At 48.2% G+C, this 18,327-nt stretch overlaps 1 protein-coding gene across 2 annotated transcripts in view; it reads left to right on the top strand.

The window, feature by feature from the left end:
* Window positions 1–12,474: 12,474 nt before the first annotated feature.
* The window catches only part of HDGFL2 (HDGF like 2), a 16,049-nt gene continuing 10,196 nt past the window's right edge, over window positions 12,475–18,327 (top strand). The window contains exons 1-3 of one of the 2 annotated variants that reach the window (XM_070464942.1): window positions 12,475–12,653; window positions 15,007–15,083; window positions 15,177–15,315. In XM_070464942.1, coding sequence (XP_070321043.1) covers window positions 12,582–12,653; window positions 15,007–15,083; window positions 15,177–15,315 — 288 coding nt within the window. In that variant the 5' untranslated portion in view covers window positions 12,475–12,581. The remainder of the gene's footprint in view (window positions 12,654–15,006; window positions 15,084–15,176; window positions 15,316–18,327) is intronic. The other variant, XM_020895293.2, reaches the window with a different exon arrangement.

Genomic DNA, 18,327 nt, shown 5'->3' with positions numbered 1-18,327 from the left:
ACTTACTCAACAACCTTCCCTGGCTCCCCAACGGTCACGTGAAAAAGTCCCAACTTTGTGTGGGGGCAAAGTCCCCACGCAGCCACGTGGTTAGTGCCAGTAATCCTCAACAAACACAATGTGGGAGAAAATGAAGAGGATGGGTTGCACAGAGCTAGGGCTTGGGGACCCTCAATGGCGGATCACCGAGGGGTTTAACTTAAAGAGATCGGAGATTATCCTCAGAGCGCTGACGGAGTTCAACGAAGAATCTAGTGCAGCCCAAACTTTAACCTCCCTGAACTTTATTTTCCTAGCTATGAAATGAGGATACGAATAGCACCGGCTTCATAGGAGGTCTGTGAGGATGATGCTGCAATTCGAAATCTCTGAATAAATCGCGGACGTTATCGTGATTTTGTTGTTGTTCAGTCGCCAAGTCGTGTCCGACTCTTTGCGACCCCATGGACTGCAGATTTACTCCTTTAAGAACAGTTCTTGAGAATCCGTTCTGTACCAGCAGTGAAGAAAACAAACAAAATTCCCTTACCTCAAAGAACTCGTGATCTTTTTGATTGGAGGAGAGAGCCAGAAAATATAAAATCTATGGTGGAGTGGATGGTGTTAGTGGTATGGAAAAAAATTAAGCGGGAAACAGGATTGAGGGGATGGAGGGTGGATGCAGTTTGTAACATCAAATAAGAATCCGAAAACAGGAAAAGGGCTTGCTTGAGACCACCAGAGAAATTTGATTGGATCCAGGTGTTAGATGATATAAAGGAGCTATTGTTGATTTTGTTAAGAATGGTAATGATATTGTAGTGATGTTTAAAAATAAACTTTTTTCAGCTAGAGATGTTTTCTGAGGTATTTGTGGGTGAAATAACATCTCAGATAGGTTCTTATTTTTATTAAAAATTTTTTATATGAACCATTGTTATCAGATATTTTTTTAAATACTCCAGAAATGGACTTTCCTGGCAGTCCAATGGTTAAGACTTTGCCTTCCAGTTCAGGGGCTGCAGGTTCAATCTCTGGTCGGGGTGCTAAGATAGGACATGTGCTGTGCTCAATCGCTCAATTGTGTCTTATTTTTTGCAGCCCAATGGACTGTAGCCCACCAGCCTGCTCTGCCCATGGAATTTTCCAGGCAAGAATACTGGAGCAGGTTGTCATTTCCTACTCCAGGAGATCTTCCTGACCTAGAAATAGAATCTGCATCTCTTGTATTCCCCTCATTGGCAGGCAGGCTCTTTACCACTAGCACCACCTGGGAAGCCCCAGATCCCACATGCTTTGGGGCCAGAAAACCAAAACATAAAAACAGAAACAATATTGTAACAAATTCAGTAAAGACTTTAAAACAGTCCACATGGAAAAAATCTTTTATTTATTTTTTTTGGAAAAAATCTTTTAAAAAGTAAATAATAAAATACTCTGGCAGGGTTTCCCTTTTGGTTCAGTGGTAAAGAATCTGCCTGCCAGTGCAGGAAACTGGTTTGATCCCTGGTCTGGGAAGATCCCACATGCCTCAGAGCAACTAAGCCCATGCGCCACAACTACTAAGCCCGAACTCTAAGCTGGAACCACAACTACTGAGCCCACACGCCCTAGAGCCTGTGCTCCACAACAAGAGGAGCCACCACAATGAGAAGCCCCCGCACTACAACTAAAGTAGCCGCTGCTAGTCATGACTAGAGAAGAGCCTGCGCAGAAACGAAGAACCAGCACAGCCAAAATAAATAAAATTTTTTTTTTAAATACTCTTATGTTTAAAAAAAAAATACGCTTGTGTTGACTGCTCAGTCGTATCCAACTCTTTGTGACCCCATGGAACATAGCCTACAGGCTTCTCTGTCCATGGGATTTTCCAGGCAAGAATACTGGAGTGGATTGCCATTCCGTTCTCCAGGGGACGATCCAGGGGATCTTCCCAACCCAGGAATTGAACCCAGGTCTCCTGCACTGTAGGCAGATTCATTACTGAATAAGCCACCAGAGAAGCCCCCCACCCCAAATACTCTAGCACAAAAAAAAAAAATACACATACACGTACATGTGTGCCCACATTTAGGTTGGAATTCTCATGGCTGCATTTTCACTGTGTGATTGAGTGCAAGAGCAGTTATGCCCAGAACATTTACTGAGCATCTGCTGTGTATCAGGCCAATACAGTCACAACAGAGCATACGACTGATGGGATCCTGCCCTCAAGGGGCTCACAGTCAATTAGGGATGCAACTATTAAATAAGTATATAGTGACAGGTAGTGATAACTATTGTGAAAGAAAATAAAGTAGGGGAAGGGAATCAAGAGTGATGGGAGGGACTTCTCTAGTAGTCCAGTGGTTAAGAACCCATCTTGCAATGCAGGGGACTTGGGTCCCATCCTTGGTCAGGGAACTAAGATCTCACATGTCACAGGGCAACTAAGCCCATGAGCTGCAAATACTAAGCCCGAGCCCAGCAGCTGCAGAGTCCATGTGCTGCAATGAAAGATCCTGCATGATGCAATGAAGATGGATTGCCACAACTAAGACCCCATGCAGCCAAATAAGTAAATATATATTAAAAAACAACAGAGCAATGGAAGTTCTCTTTCATATAGGCTAGTAAGGTCTGACACTTGAATAGAAAGGTCTGAAGGAGAGAAGGGGCAAAACCATGGGGGTGTCTGGGAGAACAGCATTCCAGGCAGAAGGAACAGCAAAGGTAAACGCCCTGAGGTGGTAGCTTATTTTACAGAGCACTGTGCCCAGAGCAGGGTGGGCAAAGGGGAGAATGGATCCTCTGCTGAGAGCAGATAATGTGTGGTCTGATCATCCCCTCTATTAAACAGTCTATAGCCACAAGGAACTGTGGTCTGGTGAATTAATTCGTAGCCAGGGGAAAATCCTTCAGGAGATGTATAAGTTAGCAGTTGCTGCATAACAAGCAGTCCCGAAATTTACCAACTTAAAAGACCAACCATTGTCTCAATGTCTGTGCATCAGCAATCAGGAGTGGCTTAGCTGGGTGGCTCTGGCTCAAGGCCCTCAGGATATGTTGAAGTCAGTGTTGTCTGGAACTATGGCCACATCTGAAGGCTCGACTGAGGGAGGGGCTGCTTCCAAGCTCACTCAAATGGTTGTTGGCAGGCCATAGTGCCTTGCTTGCTAATGATCAGAGGCCTTAGGCCCTCCCTACCTATATAGACCTTTCTATACACCACTTGAGGGTCGTCATAACATGGCGGCCGGATTCCTCCAGTGTGTGTGACCTGTGTGGGTAATAAGAGAGAGTGAAAGGGAGGGAGCGAGCAAGAGTAGAGTGAGATTTCCCTAGTGTTTCAGTGGTTAAGAATCCGTCTTCCAATGCAGGGGACAAGGGTTCAATCCCTGGTTGGGGAACTAAGATCCCACATGCCACAGGGCAAATAAACCCAAGAGCCACAACTAGAGAGGAGCTGATGCACCATAGAGAAGAGCACGAAGGATACAGCATGCCGAAAGTAAAACCCAACACAACCAAGACAATTTAAAAAAATTAGAAGGTGGGGGGAGAGGAGTGCCCAAGAAAGAAACCACAGTCTTTTTATAACCCAGTATCAAACTCAACATACCATCATTTCTGACATTTGCTATTGGTCTCACAGACAGAGACTTTCCCTCAATGTGGTTGGGGACTCCACAATAATGTGAATGTTACAAGGTGGAATCACTGGGGTCCAATTTGAAGGCTTCCCACCACACTACAGTGTTGAGTAAAAATGCAATGGTTGGGACTTTCCTAGTGGTCAAGTGGTTAAGAATCCACCTTCCAATGCAGAAGACACAGGTTTGAGCCCTGGTCTGAGAAGATACCACATACTACAGGGCAACTAATCCTGTGTGCAACAACTACTAAGCCTGCTTGCTGCAACTATTGAAGCCCCCATGTTCTAGGACCTATGCTCGCCAACAAGAGAAGCCACTGTGATGAAGAGAAGCCTGCACACCACAACTAGAGAAAGCCCGAGCACAGCAACAAAGACCCAACACAGTCATAAATCCATAAATAAGTAAATAAAAATTTTAAATGCAATAGATGATGCTATCTGCACACTGGTTTACAATAGGTAGAAAACATGCTGTGGAAAACACAAGGTAAGGAAGAAGGGAAGAATTCTAACACTGGTTATTTGGAGTCGGGGGGATTATAGGGGATTTTTCTTCTTTCTCAACTCTCTTTAATGAGGTTCTTTGGCTTTTACAATAGAAAATAACATTTTAAAGTAAAAGACAATTGAATTAAGCCTCTGGGTCTAAATTCATGAGAATTACAAAGCACAGAGAAACAATAAAACAGCCTCATGGGAATTCCATGGTGATCCAGTGGTTAAGACTCCTTGCTTCCACTGCAGGGGCTGCAAGTTCAATCCCTTGTCAGGGAACTAAGATCCCACATGCTTTGTGGCAGATTCAAACTTAAAAAAAAACAAACAAAAAACACACAGCCTGACAAGGAAATAGACAAATCCGGAATGTGAGACTTTCTTCAAACTAGCTTACCTGGTTGCTCAAGAAACTCAAAGTTGCAAAAAATAAACAAGATTTTCATCAAAATGGACTAGAAGAATGTAATCTACTTGCAGTGCATGAACCTTGATTTGATACCGGTTCAAAAGAAAAAGCTGCAAAAAACTTCATAGAACAATGAAGTAAACTGGAAATGGACTGAATATTAAATAACATCATAGCATAAATATGAATGTTCTTTGTGTGGTAAAGGCAGCATATAATTCAATGTCCCTGTTCTTGGGAAATGCTGAAGTACTTACTGTGACAAAGTATTTAGTATTTAGGGTGATGTGTGATGATGGATGTATAAAAGTTACTTTCAAATGTTTAAAAGCAAATGCATATATATTCACACATGAATATAAAACACACATGCAAAAATATTAACTGTTGTTAGCGACTTTCCTGGTAGTCTGCTGGCTAAGACTCTGGGCTCCCCACACCGGGGTCCTGGGTTAGAGCCCTGGTTAGGAAATTTCCCTGGACTTCCTTGGTAGCTCAGTTGGTAAAGAATCAGCCTGCAATTCAGGAGACCCTGGTTCAATTCCTGGGTTGGGAAGATCTCCTGGAGAAGGAATAGGCTACACACTCCAGTATACTTGGGCTTCCCTTGTATCTCAGCTGGTAAAGAATCCACCTGCAATGTGGGAGACCTGGGTTCAATCTCTGGGTTGGGAAGATCCCCTGGAGAAAGGAAAGGTTACCCACTCCAGTATTCTGGCCTGGAGAATTCCATGGACTGTATAGTCCATGGGCCACGAAGAGTCAGACCCGACTGAGTGACTCCCACTTTCACTTTCAGGAAACTAGATCCCACATGCTGCAAGTAAGATTTAAGATCCTGCGTGCTGCAACTAGGAGTCACCACTGCCAAATAAAAATAAGTATTAAAAAATTGTTGACTGTAGGTGTAGAGTTGCGGTGGTTTAAAAATATGTCCAGGACTTCCCTGGTGGTCCAGTGGTTAGGACTCTGCACTTTTACTGCAGGGGACACAGTTTCCATCCCTGGTTGTGGAACTAAAATCCCACTTGTGGCACAGCATGGCCAGATACAAACAAAATAAATATATGTATAAAGTCTTTGGCACTCCTGCTTTCCAAAGGTGGAGACTAATTCTCCTACTATTGAATGTGGGCTGGACTAGGTGACTCACTTTTAACAAATGGAGTAGGGCAGAAGTGGTAGTGTGCAACTTTGAGACTAGATCATAAAAGACATTGCATTCCCTTCATGCTCTCAATTTTGTTTTACATATGTATTTTTGTCTGTGTCAGGTCTTAGCTGTGGCTGATTGCGGCTCAATGTCTTAGTTGCTCTGCAGCATGTGGGATCCTACTTCTCTGACTAGAGCTTGAACCTATGTCTCTTGCATTGGAAAGCAGATTCTTAACCACTGGGCCATCAGGGAAGGCCCTATGTGCTCGCTTTTGAATAACTCCATCTGGGATAAGCCAGCCGCCATGTTGTGAGGGTGCCCAAGCGGCGATATGGACAGGGCCCTGTGATGAGGAGCTGAGGCCTCCAGTCAACAGCTATGGGAGGGAGCTGCCATGGAAGAGCCTCCTCCAGCCTTATCTGAGCTTTCAGATGATGCAAGGTACAATTGGCCACCTGATGCGAAGAGTTGACTAATTGGAAAAGACCCTAATGCTGGGGAAGATTGAAGGCAGGAGAAGGGGACAACAGAGGATGAGATGGTTGGATGGCATCATTGACTCAACGGACTTGAGTTTGAGCAAATTCTGGGAGATAGTGAAGGACAGGGAAGCCTGGCATGCTGCAGTCCATGAGGTCTCAAAGAGCAGGACACAACTTAGTGACTGAACAACAGTAATAAATGTTTTCTGTTTTTTTTAAATATGTATTTATTTGGCTACACTGGATCTTAGTTGCAATATGTGGAATCCTTTATTTATTTTTTTGGTTATGTTATGTGGGATCTAGGTGCCTGACCAGGGATCGAACCCACGGCCCCTGCATTGGGAATGTGGAGTCTTAGTCACTGGACCACCAGGGAAACCCTGGTGTTTGTTGTTGTTGCAGTTTTTTAATTTTTAAAATTATTTATTTTTGGCTGTGTCAGGTCTTTGTTGCCGCATGTAGGCTTTCTCTAGTTGCAGCGAGCAGGGGCAGCTATCTAGTTGTGGTGCTCGGACTTCTCACTGGGTGGCGTCTCTTGTTGGGGAGCCCAGGATCTTGGTGCTCAGGCTTCAGTAGTTGTGGCTCCAAGACTCTAGACCATAGGCTCAGTAGTTGTAGTACATGGGCTTAGTTGCTCTGTGGCATGTTGAATCTTCCTATACCAGGGATTGAACCCGTGTCGCCTGCATTAGCAGGTGGATTCTTAACCACTGGACCACAAAGGGAGCCTTGTTTGTTGTTTTAAGCAACTAAATTCTGAGGTAATTTGTTAGGCAGCAATAGCTAACTAATATGATAACACACTGTGTTCATTGGGCTACCATTATCATCTTTTCTAAATATTTGATACTGAAAATTCCAGTTTATCACTGTGAAATAAAGGGTCATATTCCTTATAGTCTCAAATGAAGATAAAGAGACTGGCCCCAAATCACACAGTCAGAAAATGCTAGAGACCCACCCCCACTTCCCTGAAAGTAAAGTGCTATCAGACGACTGTCTGTACATTGAAGATCAGGAGGCTCCTGGGATTCTTAGAAGCCTCATCTCTTTTCTCCACCCATTTTGCCCACTCTCCCTTAGCTACTTGGAACTATTCTTGCCTTATTACCTCCAGACCTTTGTCCAGGCACTCACCTCTGCTGGAAGAGACCTCTACCCTCTGTCCATGGGATTCTCCAGGCAAGAATACTGGAGTGGGTTGCCATTTCCTTCGCCAGGGGATCTTCCCAGCCCACGGATGGAATCTGCGTCTCTTAAGTCTCCTGGATTAACAGGTGGGTTCTTTACCACTAGGGCTACCTGGGAAGCTCCAATAAATCTTAATTATTATTCTACTTGGATAAGTGTGCAGTAAATGTTTGTTAATGATAGGATTGAAAGCTGATGCCCCTGCCTGTAAACTGATCAAGCCTGCAGCACACAGTACATGCTCGGGTCACTTGCTAATAAGAGGCAGATGTTTCAGGTAGCTCTAGCGGGCAGGACAGCCCCTTCCCCACCTTTCTTCCTGGGGCCAAGTACTGGGAACTATTCTCTCAGGCACCAGGAAGAAACTTCATCTCCCCACTAGTGATGACTAGCGGTTTAGCTGCTGGCTTTAGTGACTACTGATTCAGCGGGAAGGTGTGGATCCTCTCCCTTCTCAGCCAGCCACTCTGGGGCTCTCCCAACCCTCTTGGGTACTCTGCCCCCAGCAGAGCCTGATACTTTTTTTCAGTTGTTCTCAGGTGGCTCATCAGTAAAGAATCCACCAGCTAATGCAGGAGACCCAGGTTCAGTCCATGGGTCGGGAAGATCCTCTGGAGAAGGGAATGGTAACCCACTCCAGTATTCTTGCCTGGAAAATCCCATGAACAGAGGAGCCTGGTGGGCTACGGTCCACGGGCTTGCAAAAGAGTTGGACACGACTGAGCGACTAAACAGCAACATAGCTCTGTCAGGTCTGTGCGGGAAGCTCTGGGTTTTCTGCACTGGCTCAAGGTCTGGGGGAGAAATTTGCACTGAATCTGGAGGGCCTTGGTGGTGGGGACCCAGAGAAGTGGCATTCCTGTCCTTAGACAGACTGGATGTTGGCCCTCAGGCAAGGTATGCCCTTCTCTGGGCCTCAGTATCCCCATCTGTACTCTGGCCTGGGCCGGACCCTTCTGTACCAAGTCCTTCATTTATTGTGCAACTTCTTCCCTATATGAGAATGCCCAGATTGAGCAAATAAAAATATGGAATGCCCAATAGGATCTGAATTTCAGATATAAATACTTTACTGTTTTACATGCATAATTTCCTGGAGGAGAAAATGGCAACCCACTCCAGTTCTTGCCTGGGAAATCCTATGGACAGGGGAGCCTGATGGGCTGTGGTCCATGGGGTTAAAGAGTTGGACACGACTGAGCACACACATGCATACATACTTTAAATTTATAGGGAATTCCTGGGAATACCTGGTGTTGCAATGGTTAGGACTCGTCACTTTCACTGCTGGGGCCCACATTTGATCCCTGATCCAGTAACTAAGATCCCACTTGCCCACTGGTATGGCCAAAGTAAACAAACAGAAGGTATAGTCTTAACCATTTCAAAAAGAAATATGTGTCAGATATTTTTATTGGATGATATAAGCTATGTGTTAGATATTGTTATTTGATGATATATATTCATTATTATCTTATTGGTATAAAATATTTATGATACAGTCACCATCTTAACCATTTTTAAGTACACAGCTCAGTGACATTAAGCACATTCACATTGCTGTGTAACTACCCCCACCATCATCTCCAGAACTTTCTCATCTTCACAAACTGAAACTCTTGTCCTCATGAAACACTGACTCCCCTTCCTCCTTCCCCAGGCCCTGGCCCCACCATCTACTCCCTGTCTCTGTGGATCTGACTCCTCTAGGGACCTCCCGTGGAATCAGACAGTGTTTGTCCTTTTAGACTAGATTTATTCACTGAGCACAGTGTTCTCAGGGTTCATCCATGGTGTAAAGTGTGCAACATTGTTGTTATTCAGTCTTTCAGTTCTCTCTTTGAGACCCTATGGACTGCAGCAAACAGGCTTCCCTGTCCTTCACTATCTCCCAGAATTTGCTCATACTCATGTCCACTGAGTCAGTGATGCCATCCAACCATCTAATCCTCTGCTGCCCCTTTCTCTTTCTGCCCTCAATCTTTCCCAACAGTGGGTTGGCCAAAATGTTTGTTGGGGTTTTTCGTAACATTTTACAGAAAACTCAAATGAACTTTTTGGCCAACCCAGTAAATACCTTTTTAGTATAGCTGATGTCACGAATATTGCACGGAACATACTTATACTAAAAAAGTATTTGTTGTATGTCTACAATTCATATTTGACTAGGCATCCTGAATTTTTTTGAAGAGAGATTTATTTACTTATTTTTGGCTGTGCTGAGTCTTCATTGAGGTCTGTGGGTTTCTCACTGTGATGGCTTCTCTTGTTGCCAAGCATGGGCTCTTACAGAGGTGGCTCAATAGTTGCGGTGCATGAGCTTTGTTGCTCCTTGACATTTGGGATCTTCTTGGGCTAGTGATGGAACCCATGTCCTCTGCATTGGCAGGTGGATTCTTATCCACTGGACCACTAGGGAAGGGAGCCCCAGGCTTCCTGAATTTTATCTGTCAATTTTACCTACAGCCTTTCTTCATATAGCATCCTAAAGAACTTTTTCTTTTAAAATGTCTTTATTAATATATCATTTACACACCCTAAAATTCACCTTTTTTCTTTCTTCATTTTCCTGGCTGTACTGTGCTGCATGCAGGATCTCAGTTCCCCAACCAGATATTGAACCCATCCCTTTGCAGTGGAAGTGCTGAGTACTAACCACTGGACCACCAGAGAATTCCCTAGAGTTCACCCTTTTTAAAGTGTATAGTTCAATGAATTTTATTGTATATTTTATATTTACAGAGCTCTTGGACCATTGGAGAAGGAAATGGCAACCCATTCCAGTATTCTTGCCTGGAAAATCCCATGGACAGATGAGACTGGCACCCTACAGTCCATGGGTTGGAAAAATAGTCAGACATGACAATAAGTAAACAACAAGGATCACTAGCAGAATCTAGTCTTAAAACATTTCCATCACCCTAGAAAGAAACTTCATACTCCTTTACATTCACTCTGTATTCCCACCCTCAGCTTGAGGCAAATACTGATCTACTTTCTGTCTTGAAAATTTTGCCTTTTTTGGACATTATCATATGACATAGGAATCATAGAGTATGTGACCTGATGTCTATTTTTTTTTCCACTGAGTATATTTTTGAGGTTAATCCCTGTTGTAGAGTATATCAGTCCCAGGTTTCATTTTCTTGCTGGAGGGTCAGCAGTAAAATTCATCAGAAAAGGGCTCATTTGATTCTCTGTTTACCTGTTGACAGACATGTGCATTATTTCCCCTTTTTTGTTTTTGTGAATAATGCTGTTATGACTATAGTTGTGTAAATTTTGGCATGGTGTTTGTTTTCATTTCTTTTGGGAAGATACATAAAATTGGAATTGCTGGTTCATATTAAACTTAGTTCATTTTAAGTTTTCATATTAAACTTTGTAAAAAAAAAACCTGCCCTTTTGAGATATATTTCATGTGCACAAGGATGTTTCTTGAGATTAAAATATTATCTTCATACCCTGTGCTCAAATCCCTCTAATATTTTTTCCCAAAAAGTTAAAATAAAACTCAAGCGTGTCATTGATATTCACAAGGCACAAGACAGGTCCTCAATGGACCCTTTTGCTGTCCCTTCTACCTCAAATATCCCTTCTAGCTCCCACCTTACTATATGGACCTATGTCTAGTCATCTTTTATCTCTCTGGCCAAACGACTATCTTCTACCGCAAATCCTTCTGTTCCCCCAGGATAGACGAATTCTCCGCCATTACTCAGCTCTTTTTTTTTTTTTTAATTGGAATATAGTTGTTTTACAAAGTTGTGTTAATTCCTGCTCTACAGCAAAATGATTCATTTACACGTATCTTTTCCATTATGGTTTATCACAGGTTATTGAATATAGTTCCCTATGCTGTACATTAGGACCTTGATTATTCATCTCTTTCTTCTTTTTTAAAATTAATTTATTTATGGTTGCACTGGGTCTTGGTTGCTGCGCTAGGGTTTTATGGCGGGGGGAGGGGGCGCTATTCTTCCTTGAGGACCAGGGATCTAACCAAGTGTCTCCTGCATTGTTAGGCGGACTCTTACCCACTGTACCACCAGGGAAGTCCTATTTAGCTCTTTCTTGAGCGCCATATCTTACCCCTAGTCCCTTCCCTGGGTCCGAATTATAAAGAAATTGATATTTCTTTTACATGCTAAAACTCGAGTACTTCAAGAGCGAGGGGGACAGCACCTCAGCGCTTCCAGTATTTGCTACTGTCTGGCAGAGTATAGGGGTGGTGATGTCCGTTTAAACTTTACTCCCCTATAAGATGGGTACCATTATGAGTTTTACAGGTGGGGAGACTGAGACAACGGAGGTTAGGTAACTCGCCCAGGCAGTGCTCAATACAATTTTCTCGACTGAATTAACATGTATTTTGGGTGTTTTGTGGCTCTGCATCATGGTGCTCAACAAACTTGTCGCGAGTGAAGAAATAACGTTTTGTGCACTTTTTGTCTGGTTATCCTCAAATCTCTACATGGCCCGCCCCTACACCTAAGCCCCGCCCTCCCAGCAGGCAACGGCACATCCCTATTTTGAGTTGAACCTTGTCTCTTACAATATCCAATGGCAGGCCACCGCTTAAGCCCTTCCTCCTGTGATAGCCAATGCGCGCTCTCTACCTTGAGCCGCTTTTCCTGTGGTACCCAATGGCGTTTAACTCTATATTCTGCCCCTCCTCAGAGGCGCGGGAGGCTATCAATGACGCGCCCCCTACAGTGATTGGGCCTTCTTTCCTGTACTATCCAATGGCATGCTTCCTACTTAAGGCCCTGCCTCCCATGGCGGTCTATGGCCCGCCCCTCTACCATGGCTGCCCGCCTCTTCACTCTTTGAGCGCCTCTGTTTCCCTCCACCCACCTTTCCTCTTTCACCTCCCATAACCTCCTTCCCCACCCATTAGGCCTCTTGGTCACGCCCCCTTGGATTTACCCGTTATCCAATCCCGTTAACTTGCTCTGCTCCAACCCCTATTCTCATTGGTCTCCTTGTGCCTCTATCCCCGCACGTGGTTCTGAGCGACGTCGTCGCCCGCCCGTGACGACTGGAAGGCGGGACTTCCTGCGGGGCGCAGGCCAATAAACACGCTCTGACCCGCTACCCCGGCCACCGCCCCCGCCCCCTCGACGCCCTCCTCCCGCCCCCGGCTTTGCCTCCCGCTGCCGCCGCCTCCGCCGCAGCCGCTGCCGCTGCCGCCGCCGCTTTTCGCGGCCTGGGCCTCCCGCCGCCAACATGCCGCACGCCTTCAAGCCCGGGGACTTGGTGTTCGCCAAGATGAAGGGCTACCCGCACTGGCCGGCCCGGGTGAGGCCGCGAGGGATATGGGCCAGGCGACCGAGAGTGGGGGTGGGGGGTGGGGCAGTAGGGGACACGGCCTGAAAGACTTGCACACTGGAAGTCTGGGGGGCTTTGGGCCTGAGGAACCCGCGCGCTCAGACTTTGGGGGAACCTGGGCCTGGGGTACCCGTTTGCCTCGATGTGCGGGGGTCCCCAGCCTGTAGGACTCTCGCGCAGTGGTTGTGGGCGAACCTAAACTCGGAGGTGTGAGCGTCCTGTTCTTGAAGAATTCTCCCGCTTGGGCTGTGGGGGGAACTTGGGTCTGAGGAACCCTAGCTCCGGGGATGTGGGGTGCCCTGAGCCTGGGGTACTCGCTGTTGGGGTCCCAGAGCCTAGGGACATGGTTGTTGAGGGACCTGGGGCTTGACGGACCGGGGTTCAAGTTTGAAGGTGGTGAAGGGAGCTGAGGAATTTGGGATTTGAGGAGAGGGCCCAAACTAAGGCAAGGAGGTGGCCCAGGGAGAAGGATATCTTTGAGGGGACAACAAGAAGCCAAGTTCTGAGGGGGGTCCTGGAGAAACGTGTGAAGGGGTCTAGGGATAAGGGTTCCAGTAAGGGAGAAGAGTTGAAGGTCAAGGTTGAGACGTGCTCAGGAGGGCTGGTGCTTGGAACTAGGGCTGGGGGCTGTGTTTTCAAGGTTGCTGGAGCTGTGGGAGAACTTGGTTTGAAAATATGAGGCATCAGAGACCAGAGATTGGAGTAAGACTTGTTTGGGGGACCCTCGGCACTTGTGCCCTGGGAGGACACCCCTGCCAGACTCTGGTGAAGGAGTCTGGTTGGGGCATGGAGTGGCGGGTAGGGCGTGGGGAGGAGGGCTTGGGATGGAGAGAGGCCTGAATCAGAGACCAGCCACTGGTACACAGGCTGGAAAGACAGTGCTAGAGGAGGGGGTTAGGCCGAGAGGACTCTGAGGATCCCCTTTGAAGGAAGCTGGGATCCAGAGATGATTCGAAGGGTCCAGGTCTGATGGAATCTTAAGCAGGAGTCCCAGATTTCCAGAGTGAAGTTTCAGGCACTGTTTGTGGGGCAGGCGGGTGTGGAGGAGGGGCCCAAGAGGTTGTTGTCATCCCTGAGTCAAAGTCACCCCAGGACTGGGGTTGGTGGAATATGCACGGTAGGGACTGAAGGAGTTTGGAGGGGGAGACAGGTGAAGGATGAAGTTAAGTTTCGTCAGGAACAGGAGTTCAGGAGTGGCCTGGGAGGTACTCTGGGATGCCTGGAGATTCCAGCCTTGCTCCCTGCCAAACCCTGCCTGCCTCTGGGTGGAAGTAAGCAAAAGGGCATTGCCCAGGGCTGGGTGTTTGGTTGCAGAGAGGCCACCATGAGATACCAAGAGTAGGCTCAAGGACCACTAACCAGGCAGCGCTGAGAGTGGTCCAAAGCTGGTGGTGATGCTGCCGGGATGTCTGGGCTTCAGGCTCAGAGGCAGGTCCTGGGTGAGGTCAGAGCAGAAGCAGGCCTGGAAGGCCTGGCCAGCTGGTCTTCAGGGTGATGTAGTTTGGTGATGCTTGCGATGGACATCTGGGCCCCAAGGACTTTGAAGAGTGGCCCAGAGAACTGAGGAAGGATATTTGGGGTAGAGGACAGGGAAGGTTCCAACTGCCCCCAGGCTGTGAAGAGGACAGGAAGGAATTAATGGGGACCAGAGAACCCATTCTAACCTGATTTGCTCGGGCTTACTTTCTTGGGGGCACCAGTGATGAAACTTCCCTTCCTCCCAGAGTACCAGCTTCTCCCTCTCCTCCGCCCGCCACCGCCACCCCCCTCTCCCCCCCGAAGCTGGCTCTCGAAGCCCAGAGAGCTTCCAAGCACCTGATTGGAAGGGAAGGGGCTGCTAGCCTCCTGTGGGGAGATGACTGACAACTGCTGGAGCCCATGGGCCTGCAGGGAGAGGGTGGGACTTCCTGGATGCTCGGGGCCTGTCTCCTGCAGCCCACCCCCCACCCTCTGCCTCCTTGGAGCTGCCAGCTGCAGCCTCTGGGAGCCGGATCACCGATCGCCTCTCTGCGGGAGGGGGGTCCCGTGGCAGGATCCTGGGAGTTCACAGAAGCTGGGCTTGGCCTCACCCCTTGGCTCCTTAGACTATTGGCTTTGCCCAGGTGAAACACCTACCTTGGGGAAGGGGGGTGGGGGGCGGAAGCGCTGCTCAGAAGAAGGCTGAGGCCTAATTAGAAGGTGATGAGTCTTCCTCCCTGAAAGGGCCCCCTCCCTCCAGCATGCTTCCCTCCAAGTAACAGCCGATTTCTTATGGGTTTCCTGGGTCACTGGGTGAAGCTGCTCCCCACACCCTAGCCGGCCCCTCACTGGTCTCTTCCTACAGATCGATGACATCGCTGATGGTGCCGTGAAGCCCCCGCCCAACAAGTACCCCATCTTCTTCTTTGGTACACACGAAACGTAAGTGTCCCCCGCTGGGGGCGGCTTCTTGCCACCTGGTGTCTCCAGGGTGGCCTGGCTCATAGGGCCCGGCCCTGCGTTTCCTTTCTCCAGAGCCTTCCTGGGACCCAAGGACCTGTTCCCCTACGACAAGTGTAAAGACAAGTACGGGAAGCCCAACAAGAGGAAAGGCTTCAATGAGGGCCTGTGGGAGATCCAGAACAACCCCCACGCCAGCTACAGCGCGCCTCTGGTAAGTCCTTGGCTGGGGAGGTGGTGGGCACGCGCGTGCACCGGGAACCGGAGGTGGTCTTAGCGCACCTCTGGTGAGTCGGGGCGGGGGCGGGGGCGGGCACAGGGGAAGAGAGGTGGTCTTAGCACGCCTCTGGTGAGTCCGTGCCGGCGAGGGCAGTGGGCACTCACGCACCGGGGACCGGAGGTGGTCTTAGCTTGTCCCATGAAAAAAGAGCGGCCGCTGGGCCAGGGCTCCTTCCACTGGGCACCACTGATGTTTGGGGGCCCAGTCGCTTTCTGTAGGGGGCTGTCCTGGGTACCGTGGGGGAGGAGGAAGCATCCACAGCCCCACAGCCCCTTACCCCCTTGATGCTGGTAGCTTCTCCTTTACCCAGTTATGCCAAGTAAACATATCTGCATGCATTGCCAGCTGTCCCCTGAGTCAGGTGGAGGGGTGCAGGGTCCCGCCCCGCTTCCCCCCAGACCCACAGCTCTAGAATTAACCTGAATGTATAGCAGTGTTGTGAGAGCTAAGAAACCTTTTGTTTTCTAAGGAAAAAAATATTTTTCTTTGAATAACACCCTTTCCTTCCCCCCTTACTGCCAGGTTTTCAGACATGGGAAAAGGGTGTAATGAGAACTCTTGCTGAGGTGGGAAAGAAACCCTAACAGTCACAGAGACAACATCTACGTGCCAAATTACCTTCTGAACATTCAGGGGGAAAAGGGAATTTAGAGAAGCTAAAGTTAAATTTGTTTTTTAAAAAAAAGTCACTGGAAGCTGAGGGTGAAGTGGGGGATGGGTGCCTCTGGTGTTTGGGGGTGAGATGCAGAGGGGGTGGCGGGGTGGCCTGGCCTCAGGAGGTGTGGGCTCCAGGTTGGCCAAGAGACTAAGCAAATTGACTGCAGGGCTCAGAGCTCAGCTGTTAGGGAAGAAATGGACATCCGGTGTGGTCTGTGGGCAGGGAAGTGGGGCAGAGGATCTATCTGGTTTGTGTGAATGAAGGGCTGTGTAGCTCTGCAGCATTTGGTCCTGCTTGAGAGCTCAGGGTCTTGAGATGGTCTTCATACACCTCTCCTGTGGCTCTGTCCACCCACCGACCTGGCCCACCCTCCTGTATAGACAGACCCCTGGGGTGTGAGGGCCACAGACTAGGCTGGGAATCAGGAATCCCAGGTGAAACCGACGCATCTCTTGTCTTCTGGGAGCGCACTGCCCAGAACTCAGGAGTCCATTCTGCGGATTTCTCCTCTGCTGAAGCTTTGGCAGGCTCACCCTTCCTGCATGTGTGTGCTGTCTTACTTGTACCTCCTGCAAAGAGTCTGGGAGATGGATGCTCCTCTTGTGTTGGTGCCAGCCTTTCTCTGGGCTTTGCACGTTCCCAACATGGGTAAAGGGATCAGACATCCTTTAAGGTAGTTGATGAGATCCTTTTCTGGCCCCAATCCAAGTTCTAGTTAGTCTTGTCTTAAACTTCTTGCCTCCTGGTGAATCATTGCACCGTTTAGTATTTATTACACACCCTCAGCCTGTGAAGTACAGAATAGATAGATGCCTGCCCTCGAGGAACTGAAATTTGAAACAGTGTGGCCCTGATATTCAGTCATCCCCGCATAGACTCCCCAAGTTGAGAAGTTGCTGTAATATATTACTGCTCTCTGGTTCTCAGACCTGTCAGTGCTTCCAAAGCGAACACTGGTTTCAAAATGCAGATCCCAGGGCCCCACCCTGAGAGGTTTAGGTGTGGTGGTTTAGGGCTGAGGCCTGGATACCTCGAGGCATTTCATCTCCCTCATTGGCACTTCTCTTGGGGCCCATCCACAGCAGTCTTCTGGAAGTGCTGCTTTTTGAGGGTGCCCCAGCAGTCTGTCTTTTCATCCTATACGTTTTTAGTTTATTTTTACATTTTAGGTGGGAGTACAGACTCCTGTACAAGACTGAAAAGTACAAAAGGGCGGTCGGTCTGTCTCCCTTTCTTCTTAAGGTAGCCCCAGCCTCCAGTTCCTTGTGTTTCCTTCCAAAATTCTGTGTTCACATAGCACCCTGCATAGCTGGCTTTTTGGAAACCCTAAAGCTCCACTTGGCTTTATTCCCCACAACTGGTCCCCCTTGTCGTGCAGAGAACAGCTTCATTCTTTTCGACAACCTTTACTCGGTGTGCTCCCACCAGGAGCGTGCGGCTAGACCTGTTCCCACATCCCCCCGCCAAGCCAGGAAGTAGGAAATGGGGTCTCAGAGTGGTTCTAGCTGTGTCCCAGCTGAGATGGGCTGTGAGGGTGGGAGGTTGGCAGCCTCTTCCCCATTTACAGCTGAGCACACTGAAGCCCGGAGCATTCACTGGGTTGCCCAAAGGAACCTAGCTAGAATGTGAGGCCTGAGACCTGGACCAAGGGCTTTTCCACTTTTGCGGCCGGTCACTCTGTGGGGCGTCCTGGGCACTGTGGGCTATGGAGCAGCATCTCTGGTCCCACCCACTTGATGCCAGGACCCCCCCACCGCCACCATCTTAATAATCCAAATGTCTTTAGACATTGCTGGATGCCCCCCGGGGGGCAGAATCACCGCTGGCTGAGAACCGCTGACTCAGGATTCCTATTGATACCTCTTTGTGATCTGGCGGAAGAGGAGGTGAAGGGACCTGTCCCACTAGCTGGTTTGTGCTGCACGGGGACTCAAAGCCAGGCCTCATGTCTCCTAGGCTGAAATGCTTTTCTGGCCAGTGCAGGACGGGTGGGGTCCTGGCAAGGCAGGCAGGCCCAGAGACTGACCAGCCTCTGTTTAGCCCTGACCTGGGCTATCTACCTTCCTCTGGCCACCCGGCTGCACACCCTCACTGCTCTGGCTCCCAATTCCTAGCTTCTGTGGTGTTTCCCATCACCCTGGAGTCCCCGCCACACACAAACACCCTCATACTCTTTCACTTCTCCTTGCTTTTTTCTCAACTAGCGTGACCCCTGACTGTAATCACACCAAGGAAATGTGGCTTTTTTAGTTTTTTCCTCCAGTGTTCTTTTTTTATAATATTTATTT

Source organism: Odocoileus virginianus, chromosome 3, assembly GCF_023699985.2.
Source record: "Odocoileus virginianus isolate 20LAN1187 ecotype Illinois chromosome 3, Ovbor_1.2, whole genome shotgun sequence".
Classification (NCBI taxonomy): domain Eukaryota; kingdom Metazoa; phylum Chordata; class Mammalia; order Artiodactyla; family Cervidae; genus Odocoileus; species Odocoileus virginianus.
The sequence above is the reverse complement of the archived record's forward strand: the minus strand, read 5'-3'. Positions and strand labels throughout refer to the sequence as shown.